The 16,818-nt window shown below is 47.0% G+C and overlaps 4 protein-coding genes across 4 annotated transcripts; 2 read left to right on the top strand and 2 right to left on the bottom strand.

The window, feature by feature from the left end:
• Nucleotides 1-204: 204 nt before the first annotated feature.
• Nucleotides 205-10,357, top strand: E1B28_009870 (uncharacterized protein; the record flags this gene model as incomplete). The annotated part of the gene is made up of 61 exons (XM_043154797.1): nt 205-300; nt 355-491; nt 554-850; nt 910-951; nt 1,011-1,033; nt 1,084-1,472; nt 1,524-1,643; nt 1,695-1,736; nt 1,790-1,813; nt 1,864-1,903; nt 1,955-2,297; nt 2,347-2,393; nt 2,451-2,512; nt 2,561-2,914; nt 2,969-3,000; nt 3,061-3,283; nt 3,337-3,368; nt 3,416-3,559; nt 3,609-3,894; nt 3,942-4,006; nt 4,058-4,154; nt 4,204-4,304; nt 4,357-4,376; nt 4,429-4,749; nt 4,800-4,858; nt 4,913-4,932; nt 4,985-5,034; nt 5,084-5,180; nt 5,283-5,396; nt 5,455-5,516; nt 5,586-5,614; nt 5,666-5,720; nt 5,773-5,917; nt 5,969-5,984; nt 6,040-6,125; nt 6,180-6,314; nt 6,371-6,419; nt 6,476-6,540; nt 6,600-6,651; nt 6,703-6,803; nt 6,855-7,084; nt 7,138-7,167; nt 7,221-7,247; nt 7,301-7,376; nt 7,430-7,488; nt 7,538-7,884; nt 7,944-7,996; nt 8,049-8,113; nt 8,175-8,212; nt 8,272-8,314; nt 8,375-8,409; nt 8,462-8,473; nt 8,530-8,608; nt 8,661-8,693; nt 8,743-8,869; nt 8,922-9,156; nt 9,207-9,882; nt 9,931-9,981; nt 10,034-10,117; nt 10,167-10,259; nt 10,308-10,357. 61 exons carry the CDS (start codon nt 205-207, stop codon nt 10,355-10,357), a joined length of 6,915 nt encoding a protein of 2,304 aa, XP_043007255.1.
• Nucleotides 10,358-10,640: 283 nt separating this feature from the next.
• PHO85 (negative regulator of the PHO system) lies at nt 10,641-11,783 on the bottom strand (the record flags this gene model as incomplete). Its single annotated transcript, XM_043154796.1, has 4 exons — nt 10,641-10,999; nt 11,050-11,128; nt 11,186-11,401; nt 11,457-11,783. 4 exons carry the CDS (start codon nt 11,781-11,783, stop codon nt 10,641-10,643), a joined length of 981 nt encoding a protein of 326 aa, XP_043007254.1.
• A 556-nt stretch (nt 11,784-12,339) lies between these two features.
• On the top strand, nt 12,340-14,879 carry E1B28_009868 (uncharacterized protein; the record flags this gene model as incomplete). Its single annotated transcript, XM_043154795.1, has 5 exons — nt 12,340-13,479; nt 13,533-13,616; nt 13,668-14,231; nt 14,280-14,795; nt 14,855-14,879. 4 exons carry the CDS (start codon nt 12,340-12,342, stop codon nt 14,730-14,732), a joined length of 2,241 nt encoding a protein of 746 aa, XP_043007253.1. The 3' UTR covers nt 14,733-14,795; nt 14,855-14,879.
• Nucleotides 14,880-15,123: 244 nt separating this feature from the next.
• On the bottom strand, nt 15,124-16,748 carry E1B28_009867 (uncharacterized protein; the record flags this gene model as incomplete). Its single annotated transcript, XM_043154794.1, has 11 exons — nt 16,703-16,748; nt 16,536-16,648; nt 16,435-16,480; nt 16,299-16,375; nt 16,163-16,240; nt 15,857-16,109; nt 15,625-15,794; nt 15,535-15,567; nt 15,400-15,483; nt 15,211-15,348; nt 15,124-15,156 (listed from the first exon to the last, which is right to left on the bottom strand). The coding sequence occupies exons 1-11, from the start codon at nt 16,716-16,718 to the stop codon at nt 15,124-15,126; spliced, it is 1,041 nt and encodes a 346-aa protein (XP_043007252.1). The 5' UTR covers nt 16,719-16,748.
• Nucleotides 16,749-16,818: the final 70 nt, after the last annotated feature.

The following is a 16,818-nucleotide window of genomic DNA, read 5'->3' as shown; positions in this document are numbered from 1 at the left end:
ATGTTGTGCCAATTGAGACACGTGCCATATAAAATCTGCTTTTGGGAGAAAATTGCTATTCAAATTGATAATTGACCCTGTACCGTGACGTCGACGTAATTGTTCCCGTTTTCGTAGACCTCATCGTCCTGCAACTTCATTTACGGGCTGCACCGTAGTCAAGGCCTGTGACTAGGACTGGCCGAACAGGTCACCAACAGAGCGATGAAACGGAAACAATATGGACCCCAAACTCTTCCCATCCTCTTTTTCCGGGCAGTCGATGCTGTTTTGTCGATTCCCGGTTACACGTTCGCAAAGGTTCACTCTCGGATCCTCATGTTTTACAGATTCATTGACTGATACGACTTACAGGCGGTCCCTTGGAGGGATACAGGAAGCATGACCCTTCTTGCTGAGGGCAGCAGCTTAAAGGATAGCTCAAGCGTACTGGCGAAAATAGCCCCTGCTCATTCCAATGCCTCAATGTGTCTCGAGAGAGAAGCTCACAAGTGAGTTTTGGGCACTCTAAATTTTATTCTACCTGCATTTCTGGCTCATGTGATTCACCAAGTCTTGGACGCCTGGCCGAATTGAAAGAGAACTACAGTCCTGCTCTGAGAATGATAAAATTGCTCAATATATCTCGTGACCACGGAGATGTTGTCGTATTGCTACTCGTCCATCCTGGGCTAAATGTCCTTGGTCGCTATCTGCCGCCTTCCAAAGTGAATGATCTATTGTTGGCGGACGTTTCTCGATCGAGACCATTTTCTTCGCATGGCGATGTTTATATGATGGACATCGATGAAACAGATATTGCGGAAGAGATGGAGGCATTTGATATAATGGATTTGGCTACCTTTCTTGAGTTCGTGTTGTCTGTTCTTTTTCCCCCCGTTACATATAATTATGATCATGGGGCTCTAGGTTCGCTATCCAAGCCACCCTTTGCTTGGAAATGACCCACAAGTGCATCTTATTATTTAAATACATCACCCTCAATCTCACTCACAATTCTTCAATTATAGGGCTGGAATCATACATCGCGAAAGTACGGTTACCCCGTCTTCATAATGCCAGTTTCCTTACACCGTGTCTTAGTCCGTGCTAACGCATTCCACCTCAACGCACATTCTGGTGTGGTACGGTTTGCTCACTTCGGGAACAGAGCCGTATCCTTAGAGGATTATGGCTCCCCTTCCAACTTCGTCTTACAAACATCTGAAGAAATTCAGCTCTTGAAAGTTAAAGAAGCCTTGTGTTATTTAGCACCAGAGCAGACCGGGAGTGTCGAGACCATGGCTCAAGATCATAGAACGGATTTATATTCCATAGGGATACTGTTCTGGACTTTATTGGTAGGACGTGGACAGATGCCGTTCGAAGGTGGGGCTCTGGAGCTCCTCCATTCCATTGTTCAAAAGAGACCAATGCCGGTTCACGAAGTACGGAGGGACGTACCCCAAGTCTTAGCAGCCATTGTTGATAAGGTGCGTTCTCATCCTTTAAGTAGTGGCGTCATTCATGATCTCGGTATCTAGCTGTTATCCAAGCACCCGGACACTCGGTATCAAAGCGCTTACGGTTTGAAAGCTGATTTGCTTGAATGTCAAAGACGATTATTAGTGACAGTGACCTCAGTGACTGATGAGTCTGTCGAGGTTAGCGAAAATCAAACGATCTTTTCTTTATTCTGAATGTCGTCTTTCCAGCTGATACCTTCCTTCGAAATTGCTCTTCAAGATAAGTTTACGGTTCGGTTTCATTTTAGTGATTGTTCGATCGTTCGTTAGAGCTCATTGATCAGGAATTCACGCTACCGCTTGCCCTCGTAAGTCATATTCAATCGCGTTTCTCCCCTTGCGATTCAATCTCGATAAGTTTGGACGTGAAAAAGAGCTCGAGTTGATTCGGAACGTTGGTAAGAGAAACCTTGGTTTGCACATGTATTGACTCATATGGTTGAACGCAGTTCGACATACGAACACTAGTTTTTGCAGACAGTTTTCCGAATCAGAGGGTTATGTTCCTATATCATCCTCCGGTAGCCAGGAAACTGGAACCGGAACTGGAACTGGAGGAGGTGAAGACCATACCGATTCTCAGTCTTCGTCTTCCCGAAGTGGTTCTACGTCAGGCAATGGTCATATGGCTGTTGACGGACGGAGAGGTTCGGTTGGCGACTCCAACAATCAGGACCTTACAATGAGCGTCAGCCCATCAGTTCAAACCAGTGACACCCTCAGAAGGGCGGCTCTTCGACCTAGGCCAAAGGCGACACGACCTCAAGTAATTGTGGTTACCGGTCCTCCAGGGTATGCTTTGTTGACTTTCCTCTGAATAACTATTTACACAAGTTTTAAGTGTTGGAAAGAGTTCTATGATTCTAATTAACCAGGCGAAATGGAGATGTAGGTGCAGATCGCTCATTCTCAATGCCGACGATTGAAATACTCCTCTTCATCAAGCTCATGGACTTTGGGGTCAAGCTAAATTTCACAGCGGTGATTCCGCTCCGTTTGCCTCCTTGGTTCGTCTATTTCTCATGATCTTGGCGTATCCTAACATTCCTCGCCAGTTGAGCTGTCTTGGGTCTGTTCTCAGGCAGTTAATGGTCTTTCAAATGGATGTTCATCGTTTTGTGTTCGCACTGAAGGACAGGCTAGGTCCACAGTTACAGAATATCCCGTTACTGTATCAAGGAACACCGGAACTCAGAGAGATACTGGCCCTCTTTGATATCCATTTAGATTCTCCGCACGAGGCATTGTCCACACGAGAGCTGCGGGCCCGCTTCGAAACATTGGTAGAGAATGTCTTTTCAGTCATCGGCCACACTCGATTATTTGCCCTATTTTTGGATGATCTACACGAAGCTGATGATTCGACTTTGGACGTAGTCTCGGCACTGATCAACTCAAAGAGCAGGATGGTGACTACTATCTTTTTTTCTGGAGTACGCCGCTTCTGACCCTTGTCTACATAGCTGATATTTGTTACTCTGAGATCTGAAAACAGGTACGTCAATCGTGATATCTGCAGGAAGCCCTTTTCCAGTTTTGACAAAAACCACTTCAGTGAAATTGTGGAACGTGTTCGCTTTATGTTCAGTAATCGCTCAAAGCCAACGTGGATCAACGTCGAACCACTATCTTGTTCCTCGATTCTAACTCTAGTGTCTAAAACATTGCATCGCTCCAAAGAGGACTCCACTGCGTTGGCGCGTTTCATCTTTTCCGCTTCATCCGGGAACGCGTTTACCGCCAGAAGTCTACTGATGACCCTCCATCGACAACACCACGTTTGTCCCTATTTCCCGAGTTTGTGGACATCTGCACTCAATATTTACAATAGATAACTTTCAATCAAACACACAATTACTGGGAGTGAGTGTCGATGCTATTCTCACCCCTTAGGTCCTCATCTGTTCCAGCTATAACATGTCGGCCATCGAATCTACCATGGTTGACCAGAAATTATCCGATCCAACAGATCTAAGCTTTCTAATCGCCCAATTTCGAGAGCTTCCTGAACCAGCGAGAAAATATCTTCTATGGGCCGTTTTTTTCGGAGAAACGTTAGTCGTCCTTGAATCCCACTCCCTTCGCGAGCTGACAATGTTGAAGTTGTAAAGTGGCTGAAGTGTCACTTATGATGGATTGGGAAGACTCCAGCGGAAGCAGTGGAAGTGACGATGATGACACCACAATAGGAAACCTTCGTAAAGCTCGTGAGAGCGGTATGGGTGGCTCACGTGATTCTATGCGTGGACTTCAAACTGCGTTGGTGGAAGGATGGATAATACAGAGAGCACGCGACATGTGCAGCTTTGCTCACGACCGATATCGCCAGGCTGCTCAGGCTGAAGCGGACAACCTTCCTGAGGAGACTGTAGCGAAGATGTCCCTGAGGGTGAGCGCGTACCACTCATGGCTCTAGGCATCACTAAGTTTGTTCAGATTGTTTTAGCCATGCTTCATGAGACTCCGGTTGATGTATATCGAATCGCTGAACACGCTAAACGGTACGCAGATTATACGTGAATTTCCTCAGCCTCTCTGATGTAGAGCCAAAGCTGCCTACCTCTTCTTCATGAACATCCTAAACGAGACGAACTGTTAGATGTCCTCATCGACGCAGGCGAAGCTGCATGGGCTCGAGGAGCGCATGAAGTAGGTAATAATATCCTCAACATACGTCATATCAACCCGTTGAATTTAGCTTGCCCTCCGCTCATACTCAAGCGCACGGACCTTACTGGTAGAAAACCCTTGGATGCAGAGACCTCAGAGGACATTTGAGTTGTTTTCTAAACTGGCATCGTGGGTTTCGTTTCTCTCTAACCACTCTTCGACTCATTTAATCACTCTCCAGTAGTTTATCAACTTGGCGAGGTTAGACATTCTTACATGTTTCTTCGTGTCACTCATCAGCAACTCTCTTTAGGAGATTATGCAACATCAAACGCTTATATTCAAGAATGCTTGGACCACACTGAAAAACCCGAGGAGATAGCGAACCTCCTACGCTCCCAATCCCAAAATCACTGGATGAGGAACAATTTTACTGAAGCGCTCACCGATACCCTCTCTGCTTTGAGACTTCTAGGGGTTGAGGTCAATCCAGCGCCAACACGCAGAGACTCGGATCGAATGTTTGAGCGTGTCAAGAACGAAATTCTTGCGGTCGGGTTTGATTCATTTCTCTCTATACCGAAAGCTTCAGATAAACGTACGGAAATTGCAGTCAAGCTGCTAAACGATGCCGGTACGTCATCCATATTCTACCAAATGTATCTACTTTACCGACAGCGGCAGGAACAAACGCTTATTGGAGTCCGAGCCCCCTCGCCTTCGCGGACGTGATAGGGCTCACAGTAAGTTTTAACCTCCACCGACCACTCAACCATCTTATCGATGTGCTTCGCTAGACTATTCATCATGCTTTGAGGTTGGTGTGAATTCGCGAAAATCTTGATTTTGATACGATCCTTCGTGAGTAGATGTGGTATAACTCCAGGGACAGCTTTAGGTATGTTTTGGGCGTTAGGAGGTAAGCGTTAATTTATGAATATTTTATCACGGACTAAAGCCGCTTCTAGGCGCTGCTGAGCGCAGGGAGTTGTACCGGTTTTCCGTTGGTCTTGGAAAGCTCGCGTTGCGCATAGCTGAACTACACGGCAATAGCAGTGAAAAATGGTGAGTATATCACATTCTGGCCGGCCCGGACCTGACAGTATCGGTCTACTGTCACGTGTTGAGCGACATTGTCGGGCGCTTTTTCTAACAGTTCCTATGCAGTCGTGCAAATGTCCTATTTTGTGCCATGGTTTCTCCTTATGATAATGTACACCTACGCACCAGTCTACCAAAGCTGGAGCATGCAATTAAATATGGGAACAGCGCGGGAGACCGGTATGTCGCAGCACTACTCTTTTCCGCCACCCCTCATGCTGCCGTTGCCTTTCCTCAGCATCTACACTAGTTTCGCAAGCTTGCATATGATATCAACTCGCCTCTATGTTTGCGACCATCGTAAGCTCTTCAAAGGATCTACGAGCATTGAGTGTCGATGACCGACAACCTCGTAACTTCTCCTTACAGTTAATGAACTAGTCGCCGCCGCAGAAGAGGTCTGCTTCGAGGTCCTCATTCTGACACTGATACTAAAATGATGTTACTAGACTGTAAACGACATAAAATTGTGGTCCCCCGGCGATACTGTGTCACTTGCTCACGGTGAGATCGCTACCGAATCTATGTAGCTTAACAGTGGCCAACACTCTTTTAGGGGTGCTAAACTGCATTCGGGCCTTAGGAGGATACACCTTTTCGAACTCAGCAAGTACCGCTTTTGACACAGAAAGCTTCAAGGAAAGCAAATACTTAGAGCATGTTCAAACCACATCTGGGAATATACCGCTCGTCTTCAACTGGTGTGAATACTTGATTGTAGTCATTTACAAACAATATTTATTCAATTCCAGGTATAATTCTTTCAAGGTAGGCGCTCTTAGACCCAATTGGCGTCGACATCCGTGACCCAGACCGGTATCAGGTCGTTGGCTGGTATTGCTTAGGACACATAAAAGAAGCAGCAGCGCTAGGTTTCCAAGTATACGAAACGAGGGACAAGCACCCAAAGTAAGCATATGAAATTTACATCCAAATTCTCCGCCCATCCACATTTTGTTCCAGTCATAGGCATATTCGCTATGGGTTATTCTTCCACAGCTTAGCGATGATTGATTGTATAAGGCGAGGAATTGTTAGTGAAACTGACCGGGAACTATACCTCAAGCAAGTGAACATCAATCAAGAGTTCATTAAGAAGTATATTTATTTCCAACCTCAAGAGGATCTTCTACCGGAATTAATAATTTTCACAGATGGGTTTCTTCCAGTCCGATTAATACCAGCACATGGGTGGCAATAATCGTGAGTGGATGGGTACCCGATTGCGCCGCATGTTTCTGAGAGCGTAATACCAAAAGGAAGCAGAATTAGCCTCAGTGCTCAACGATCCAGCCGCTTTCAAACTGTATGATGTTGCCGTCAAGTAAGTCTTCACGCACACTGAAGTTCATGAACGTTTAGTCATTTTCTTGTCCTCTCAAGGCTTGCGGTAAATAACGATTGGCTCATGGAGGAAGCTTGGGGCCTTTATCTTGTTAGGGGTCGATTCTTTGTTTCCACAACGTTATTCTGACGTTCCCTCAAGCAAGGTTGTCATTTTGTCAGATCTGGAGTGGAGGGGCTCGGAAGTGAGCTTCAGCGTCGAGGGATATCTCGTCATTCACAATGGGGTGCTCAAGGAATCGTGTAGGTCGAGCAGTGGTCGAAGGATCAGCTCATATCTCACTTGCCTTTTAGCAATCATTTGAATTCTGTAGTTGGGACTCGTTCCCACTATATGTTGAAGCGTCCGATATTCACATCCGATGTAGCGGTTCAAACTGACAGCACTGTTGGCCTGAGCTCTCGATACGACGATGCCAAAATGGATGCTGAAGATGAACAGGAAACTTCCCTCCGCGCCTCGCACTTGAATGCCATCCTCAAGTGGAGCAAAGACATTTCGAGCGATATCAACCTATCCTCAGGTGTGTTGCTGAAAATCGAAGCATCACCGTTTTATTAATTGAGGTTGACGAAGCCTTACAACGCTTAACTGAGATCGCGACGGGTACAGTGTTATTTCCATCCCTCGAACACTTCTGTTTACTTGCAGCGTTACAGAAACGTCCGGTTCGCAGAACACGTGCGGTAAATTATATGGACCGCTGACTACGTGCAAACTGATTCTGACCAGCCTACAGTTGTTATTGCCCGCGAAGCTGGGGACTACACTGTCGCTACAAGTATGGTGCCTCCTGAGCAGTGCCAGGTCTTTGAGTGCGCCTTTGCTGTCATTTTTCTTCTTCTTCCACCTGCTCATCGATCACCAGGAACCCTAAATCAATACGGAGTATTGCCGATCCCCTGCAGAAGGCAATCATCCAGAATAGTATGCTGTGTTTTCTTATTCGCATTTGCCTCATTAACGTAGTCTTTAGCGCTCAATGCTAAAGAACGGATGTATTACGACGACGCCTCAACAGACCACCGCTTTTCATCCGAAGCCGCGCAATCCGTACATCGCTCGGTCATTTGCATCCCCATCTTCAGCAACCGCGGACAGACATTTGGAGCTGTCTACGTAGCATCCAAATACGGCTTTTCCAAGAACATCGTGACGATTTTGACACTGTTGTGCCAGCAAGCTAGCATCAGCATCTCAAATGCCCTATTATTCCGCTCGGTACAGGCAGGCACGAGGGAGAATTTGAAGATGATTGCCGTGCAGAGGGACGCTTTGGAAGCTGCTAGGAAAAGCCGTGAAGACGCTCTCAAGGCGACCAAGGTAATTGTATTTCCTATGATTCTCCAGTAAATTATATGTATGAGGGATCCGCTTACTAGATCAAAAGCAATTTCTTGGCCTCTATGAGTCATGAATTGCGAACACCGTTCAGGTATTTGATTGTTTTCTCGATCGACGTGTATTAACCTATAATCCATATATAGCTCATTCTACGGCCTTTTGGATCTCTTAAGTGGAACAGAACTAAACCCTGGACAAAGCGAAATAGGTACTCTCTATCTCTGCCATACTGACTTTGGTTTGAACGTTATTGATTTTATCCTCTAAAGTCCAAACAGCCAAGCAGTCTTGCGAGCTCTTGCTCAAGGTAAACAAGCTCACACTGTGTTCGCCGAGACATTCCACTTATATCTTTGCTACTATCAGATCATTGACTCTATCTTAGACTACAGTAAACTCGAAGCATCAGGTACATTGAAGTCCAATGTCTGGCACAGGCATAGCAGTGCTAATCGATTTCTCTCCATAGCCGTAAAGCTAGAGTTCAGTGGATTTCTCGTCGAGGTAAGGATCTCTGAGAGGTTCAGATCTCCTTGCTTAGCTCATCTTTTCGCAGAATATCATCGCAGTCAGTATTTTAGAGATCGATCACGCTCGGACACCTAACTCGTTTCGTTTTTTCAGGACTGTATGGAACTTTTGCTACCGATGGCTGCGAAAAAATTAGATCTATCCTTCAATATCGAACCTGACGTTCCTGCTTGTAAGCACATTCATTTTTGTGTCGCGCCGACATGCATTGATGGTTACGGTAGGGGTATACGCTGATTATCCGCGCATTCGTCAAGGTAATCATCGAGCAATTAGCACGAGGCGTCCCTCAACTGACTCATTTAGTGTTGATGAACCTGATCGGAAATGCTGTCAAGTTCACCGCGTCTGGCTCGGTCAATGTCACTTGCTCATTGGAGGGGAATACTAACTTCCCAGTTCAAGATGAAGTCCGCCTCAAGTTTCTGATACAGTGAGTATTACCGTGACTTATTCTACCCAATTTCCAAACGCTTTACTCGTAGGGATACGGGTATTGGTTTATCACCCAGCGATGTGGACCTACTATTTGTTCCTTTCCAGCAGGCAGATAGCTCGACCACTAGGCGTTTTGGAGGCACTGGACTGGGACTGTCTATCTCCAGGCAGCTCGTAAAGCTCATGAACGGAGTCATCGCCGTTGAGTCAGAACTCAATGTCGGCTCCAAATTCTGGTTCACTATTCCGGTCAAAATCTTCAATTCTGAGGAATCTCACAAGGTAAGGTATCCATTTTCTTAGCCTATTCCCTCAGATTTACCTCCTCGTAGTATCTGTATGATATTGAGAACTTGAGGTCCATCATCATGAAGCTTAGCCCCCCCCACATCTTGGTGTGCTCCTCGTCTGTTACAACTCTAACACTCTTTAGCCACATGTTCAGTGGTTTTTACGTCAAACCCGTCTCATCTATACAGGATGCGGAGGCCTATATACGAAGCCTTACCGTCCCCAGTACCGCTCTCGATTTCGTCGTGCTGGATGATCAATCGGAGGATCACGCCGAAAATCTGGCGCAATTCCTGCAAAACTCAACTTATTCGAGTCTCCGTGAGACCAAGGTCATCCATTTGTACACGCCCACTACCCGCCTTTCCGGACGCGCGATTTTCGGCCCTAGCACTGCTGGGGTTGTTAAGATGACGAAACCGCCTCGTAAGGCGAAGATGCTTCAAACTCTTGCTGGCCTGATGAACCTCCCAAATACTATTACCGCTCAACCAACCTCAGATGTTGCGACGGCCATGGACGAGCTTGTCGCTGCCCAGAGGACGCTCTTCGGAAACGTGCTCATAGCTGAAGGTCGCTTTGTGGCTTTGATATCGGAACGTTCCATAATTAACCAAGCCCTAGATAACCCCATCGCTCAGAATCTACTCGTCAAGCAGCTTGAACGGTATCAACTTAATGTTGTGGCCACCAGTAATGGGAATGAAGCCATCACTGGTGGGTCTTTCCCCCGTGTTGTCAGTGCCTCGTGCTCACATTGTGCAGAGTGGGAATCCCACGAGCCGGGTTATTTCAGTGTAGCCCTTTTTGACCATCGTAAGCGAGCGTGATTTCTTCCAGTTGTGCGCTAAACCTTATCACCTTTTAGACATGCCTATATGCGACGGCGTGGAGGCCGCGAAACGACTGAGAGTCTTGGAGAAGAGACGCAAGGCCTCGACTATGTTACCAAGTTTGTCAACTGCAACCCCATGGCAGCGTTGTTACTCATTTCCCCATAGTTGTTGCCCTCAGCGCGGACTGTCAAGAATCGACGAAGCACCTATGCTTGAGTGCCGGTATGAACGCGTTCTTCAGCAAGCCTCTGAAAAAAGGTGGGAGGGTTTCGTTTGTTCTCTGCTTGACATTGACACAATTTAAAGCTGACTTGATGATGCTACTGTCTATGTTCGGGCAGCCCCCAAAGATCTAAAGCGTTTCGTCTATCGCTCTGCATGTTATCTGAATTGCATATTATATAGGTCAGCACTCGACTATACAGCAGTACATGGGGATTTATTATTGTTCGTGGAACACCTAGATTATGTAGAGCACATTCTCATTAACCCTCTGTAACACACGATTGACACATATGAGACCGGTTGTTCATATTTTGAATGAAGATGTATAGGTAGTACAATAACGAAAATGTAAACACGCATTCTCATGATGAATAAAAGTGGTCTGTAGGAAGGACAGAAAAGGAGTAGTTTAGTCTACCTAGAGCTACCGGGGTTATGACCAAAAGGCGCTGTGAAGTGCATTCCTCCAAAAGCACCGAGGGCAGCTGCTTGTTGCTGTTGAACAGCAGCCTGTTGTTGGAGTTGCTGGACGGTAGTAGGGTTAGGCATGAAGGGGGGCGGTTGAGATTGCCGGGAGAACTGTTGTTGCTGTGGCGGAGGGTGGCCATGCGGATGAGGGAAGTTGAAAGATGGGGGGGGCATAGAGCCTGGAGCGGGGCTCATGCTGTATTGTGAAGTCGATGAGGCGGTGAAGTAGGGATGAGAAAGGGCTTCGGCAGCGGATATACGTTCGGCTGGGTCAAATTTCAGTAAACGTTCAAGCAAGTCGATCGCTAATTTCGGAGGTGAGTCGTCGTCAGCGTAGGAGTTAAGACGGACATACCTTGTAAAGATGCCTTGGGCAAGACTTGACGAAGGTCCATTTTGGGATATCGAGAGAAGTTTTTGGCTTGGATTTCAGGCTGAAATGTTGCTATCGATTGGACAAGGTAGGAAAAATCGACCGAAACGTTACTTACATTGTCCTTGAAAATGTTCTTGAACTGTTGTTCAGTGGGCGTGCCGATGATCCTCATAATGTGCAACAACTGATCCTGGTTATCCTTTCCCCGAAAAAGAGGGACACCGGATATCATTTCAGCGAAGATACAACCGCAAGACCACACATCGATAGATGTGCTATACGTCCGCGAGCCAAGAAGAACGTCAGGAGCACGGTACCACAGAGTCACAACCTATAAAGGAAGTTGTGAACCATCAATCCCTCCAGAAATTTCGTTAGTCACGTACTTCGTTTGAGAAAGTGTTGACGGGTACACCAAATGCCCTTGCCAATCCGAAATCGCCCAGCTTCAGCTCGCCCTTCCGATTGATTAGTAGGTTCTGAGGCTTGAGATCTCGATGTAAAACTTGGTTCTCGTGGCAAAACGCTGTTCCTTTAAGGAGTTGGTACATGAAACTGCGAACAGTGTTGGGATCGAGAGCACCACGTTCGCCGTGTTGATCCATGTATTTCTTGAGATCCTGTTCGCAGTACTCGAATATCAAAACTAGTTTCGTCTCTGTGTGGATCACATCGTAGAGCCTGACGATGTTCACATGCTTGAGTTCCTTCATGAGCGAAATCTCCCGGATAGCGGTGGATGGGGTGCCTTCTTCAGCATCCAGATGGATTTCCTTGAGAGCGACTATTTCATTTGTCGTTCTTGATCGTCCCTATGGAGTGCAGTGAGGAAGACTTATCCCTCGAGATCAAGTGTAATGGGGCTCGTACCTTGTAGACAGTTGCATAGGTTCCTTCACCTAGAGACGAATATGTAAGAGACGGTGTCGAGTGATATTTCGTGGAACCTCCCTAGTTTCTCGAGCTATTGCGACCAAGATCAGAAAGAGTTGTGAAGGTAAAGACGTAGGTACCTGAATATAGTTCATAAGCGGTCCAAGGTGCAGTACTAGACGAAGATACAAGCAAAGGACGTAAGGGTTCGTAAAGAGGAGTCAAATTTCGATATCTAGAGCGGAGTGTGGGAGATGGTGGTATGAGCGAGAGAGAGATCAGAAGCACTGAGCAGTTTACGCGCCCGGAGTATTGATTGCGGTCGGACGTACGAGCTCAACCACGTGACTGTCAAATTCTTCTGTCCGCAAGCTGATCTGCTGAACGCCTCCAACGATGGCATCGACAGGGAAATCCAAAAAAAATCGGAACGCACCTTCGCGAAACCGTCCCCAAGCGACCTCCACTATCTCCCAGCCTTCTTCATATCTTTCTTCCCTCTCATCATTTTCTGGTCGCGCCAATTTCTTCGCTCATCTTTCTGTCGTCGTAGACAAACACCGTCTGCGCGTGTTCAATACAGCCACAGGAAAGTCCCTGGCAGAATATGTCCCTCATTCGGCCAGGATATCGTCCTTGTCATGGTGCACGCTTGATACAACTCCTGAGGACTCCCAGTCACCGATCAAGAAAAAACGAAGAAAAAGTCATGTCGCAGAGGATGTGCCGAAACAGTCGATAGAAGTCGTTGCGTTGGGCTTGACGGATGGTTCGGTTACATTCTTCTCCCCGACTCGTGGTGAAGTGGCATGGACTCTATCGCACAACTCCAGTACCGCCTCGATTTTGGCGGTTGTGTCGGGCCAAGAAATTGGAAGCATATGGACATCTGGTGCGGATGGCATCGTTCGACTGTGGAATGTCCACGAAAATGACCTGTTGGGTAGCTTCAAAACGGACGATCGAATACCCTACTCATCCTTGGCACTTCGATTTTCAGCTGACAGCACTTCTCCAGAAATGCTCGTAGCCAGTCACTCTATAAAACTGTTCCCTACAGATCTGCAAGGATCCCAGAAACCTAAAGAGCTATCGTCTTTCCCTGGTCACGCTTCTTCGATTCAAATTCTTCAGTGGGACAAATCCCAATCGCCGGCGAAGCGATTTCTGTCCCTGGCGGAAGGTGATCGTATTATCTCTCTCTGGCAAGTCCCCGACACTGGAGTAGATGGCAGTGCGGTCGCCTCCGTTCAACTCGACTCGGACGCACGCGCGGCATCTTTTCTCAATTCCAATATCCAAAAACAAACTTTGCTCACACTTTCTGCATCTGGGAAAATCAATATATATCCCATACCAGACGAGCTACTTCCTCACAAAATCTCCTCACTCATACCTCAATGTACGATATCGTCCCCTGCTCAGGGTAGTTCCTCAGATGCACCGATAGTCTCCGCGGCGTTTGGAGAGGAAGAAACGCGTACTGTTCGTATAGCACGCATTGTTGGTGGAGCTCGAGCCATTTTTGATACTGTTGTAGGTAACTCTTTATTTCCCGCTTTAGTTCCACCTCTAACGTGTCTTCGCAGCGGTATCAGGACGAGAATGGGAACTCTATTCCAGAAATAACACTTGAGAGCATAAGAAATGGACTATTAGCTGAGACCAGTTCGGTTAGTCGCTTTATGCACTCCTCGGCACGAGTTCTTAAATTAATAATTCAGGGTCCTCTAAATCGACGTTATGGGGAATCTTCGAATGTGACCGTCGGCTCCGGAATAGACTTGGGACAAAATGAGGACATGGATCTTTTCGAACTTGAGAATCGTGAGAATGTTCTCGATGTTGATCTTGCCGAACTCAGCTTGGGACAAAGATTGACGGCCATGTCCGGAGTTGATGCCTCCCCGCAAGATGACAGTGCTGACGAAGGTGACGCCACCCAGCAACCCAAAAAACAGAAGGGCAAACGGTCGCTGAAAGAGTCTAGCTTGGTTCCAGCGGCTTCACTGACGCGTACTCTTATCCAGGCGTTACATTCTTCTGATTCTAAATTGCTGGAGACTTGTCTCGCTCACTCGGATGCAGCCCTCATTCGAAATACTGTGCGACGACTACCTCCGCAACTCGCTGTGCCTTTATTAACAGCGTGCGTGGAAAGGCTGGGGCGAGGGGCGAGAGGTGGAAATATGAAGGGGGGAGGAGGAGGAGCTAGTTCTCAAAGGGGGACAGGTCTGATTACCTGGGCGAAGATGGTGCTTTCCGTTCACAGCGGGCATATGATGACAGTATGTGCCCTGCTTTCCTTCAAACTTAACTCTGAACTCCCATATCAGATGCCAGATCTGGTGGCACGTCTCTCAGGCCTTCATTCCACGCTGACGAGCCGCTTGACATTGCAAGAGAGTTTGTTGTCCCTTAGCGGACGGCTGGATATGGTTCTTTCTCAAATCGAGATGCGGAGGTTTGCAGGTCCATCTGCATATGCGACGCGGAAACAATCCAATAGTCAAAAGGAAGAAAAGAGGCGTTACGTTGAGGGAGAGAGCGAGGAAGAGGACGCACGAATGGAGGTCGAGGTTGAAGTGGAGAGCGATGAGGAAGGTAGTGTTGAAGATGTAGTACTGGGTGGGGACAGCGGAGAAGGGTCGGAAGAAGAAGAAGAAGAGGGTTCGGAAGTTGACGAGGACGATGAGGAAGAAGACGATGATGAGAACGAGCCTACCATGAATGGATTCATCGATGATGAGGCCGAGGAGGAGTTTACAGACGAGGATGAAAGCGAGTAGGTATCAGGTATCAGGCCTGATGGTCCACTCATGGGTCACTTCCATACTTCGGCTGGACTAATGGTGAGTGTAACACTCGTTCGATACGTCTTGTTATTGCGCATGAAATTGTTTACGTCCAGTTCAAATCGTTGTTTTGGATTAAACAAAGCGAGACAAAGACATTTTTAGTTAAATTTAGTGAACTTGATCAATGACATTGGCTGTGATTAACGAGAAGCATTTTCATCGCGAAATCTTTGAACGTTTTTCTCGTATGCAGGATGTCAAGGTCACTTCAAATGAAGCTAGGATTCGTTTTCTGGTTCGTATTGACAGGCGTTGACCGTGCAGGCGCATTGAGAAATGTCGAGATATCATCAGGTTTAAAATCTTGCGCGATGACTACAGGCTACTTTGCCTTGTTCCCGCTTCGCGTCTTCGCCTTGGTTGGAAATAAAAATTTAATATCTCAGTGGCGAATGGATCTGGACCGCACTTTTTTCGGACAACTCCCATCAGTTGCACTGATTGTCCTTCGTCGATGTCTCCCGGTGTTCGGTTCTTCCTGCGAATGATGGTCTTCTCCGAGAGATGTCTGATCGCTTTCTCTTTCCTCCTTTTCAGCGTGGTCGTGCTACATGACTTTAGAAGATCACCGAATGAGAGGTTTGAAGTTTCCACCTACACGCCTGGTCTGAAGTTCAGATACATATGCCGATGTCCGGCCACCTACAGTAATCCATTTGATGGAAGCTGGGTCTCCGTTGGGCTGTACGAATCAATTAGGTGCGATTCACCCGTGCTGAGGGCAAGGACGCACCAATTTGAGACCATGAGCTTTCTTGCCCTTCCCCTAAGCAAATGGTATATAAGATTCCCTATATTCGAAGATGAAACGGTAAGAGATCACCCAACGATGATTGAACAGCCAATTTTCGGGAAACTTGGAGGCGTCTGCATCCACAGCTATTGCTGTCCGACAGATATTTGGTAATTCCTGATGAATTGATTGAAGTTGTTCGGGAGAAAGAGTATTGGACCTCTGTTCGGGGTGAACTCGAGAATGGTACAGAACTTCATCTTTCCAGTATATCAAGTACCCTTGGTGAGAGCAGAATTCCGAACTCGAAAAAGCACCCTACCAGCCACCCAGTTTCCCACCCCAGCACTAAAAGACTGATCCAATAATAGAGCCTTGATGGGACACGAGCGTTTCAAGGCCAAGCTTGAGAACTCATCCAATGCTGGCATCGACAGGATTGGGTCAAAGCCAAGCTCGGAAATCGGCGGTTCGGTAGTGGGTGAGGCGCGCAACCGTATGCGACCAAGTCGGCGAGCATCCAAGAAAGCTAGTTGTGTAATATCTCCCGTGTTCTCTTCTAAATGCAAGTTAAACTTCATATCTTAAGCGGATTTCCAGATCGGTAAGAGTAATTTTGATTGCAGACCTTCATAAAACGTGGAGGCCAAATAGTAGAAACCTTTTGTGGTGCCTCTTTGTAGTGCATGGGCTGTTCCCCTTTCACCTTTCGCGATTATGAGCAAATGGAGACAGACGATTCGTCCATGTTGAAGGAGGTTCACCTGAAGCATGCCAGTCATCCCAAAGTGTAAAACAGGCATCTTCCCCTCGCCATCGAGTATAACGTAAAAGACTTTTCCTGCAAGCCACCAGGTTCTGCAGTGGGAATGGAGGCGCTGCTATTATACGGATACTTACCATATCGATCTACACTCGTGATTGTTCGACCTGTGATCTCCGCTGCCTAGAAGTGAATATAAGAATATTGACGGAAATCTGTGAGTGATGCTGCCACTCACGAATGCTTCGGACGAACTTCCAGAAAACACAAGATTGTCCTCCGCAACGTCCACCTGAAGAACTCTCTTGCCTAGAGCCACTCTTCTTATTAATTTCACCGCACGTTGGACCTCTATAGCCAGGTTGGAATCGGAACAAGAACTTGGATGGGAACCAGGCTACTTGCCAGGTAATTCAGGCATGAAACGAGAATAAGTACTTATTAACACGAGAGCCACGAACGTACTGTCGTAACGTGGGAAAATTTAATACCAATTCTGCTGCACCAGAGTGCACAGACCC

Source organism: Marasmius oreades, chromosome 6 (genome assembly GCF_018924745.1).
Source record: "Marasmius oreades isolate 03SP1 chromosome 6, whole genome shotgun sequence".
NCBI lineage: Eukaryota > Fungi > Basidiomycota > Agaricomycetes > Agaricales > Marasmiaceae > Marasmius > Marasmius oreades.
Note: the sequence above shows the minus strand (reverse complement) of the source record. Positions and strands in the feature narration are given on the sequence as shown.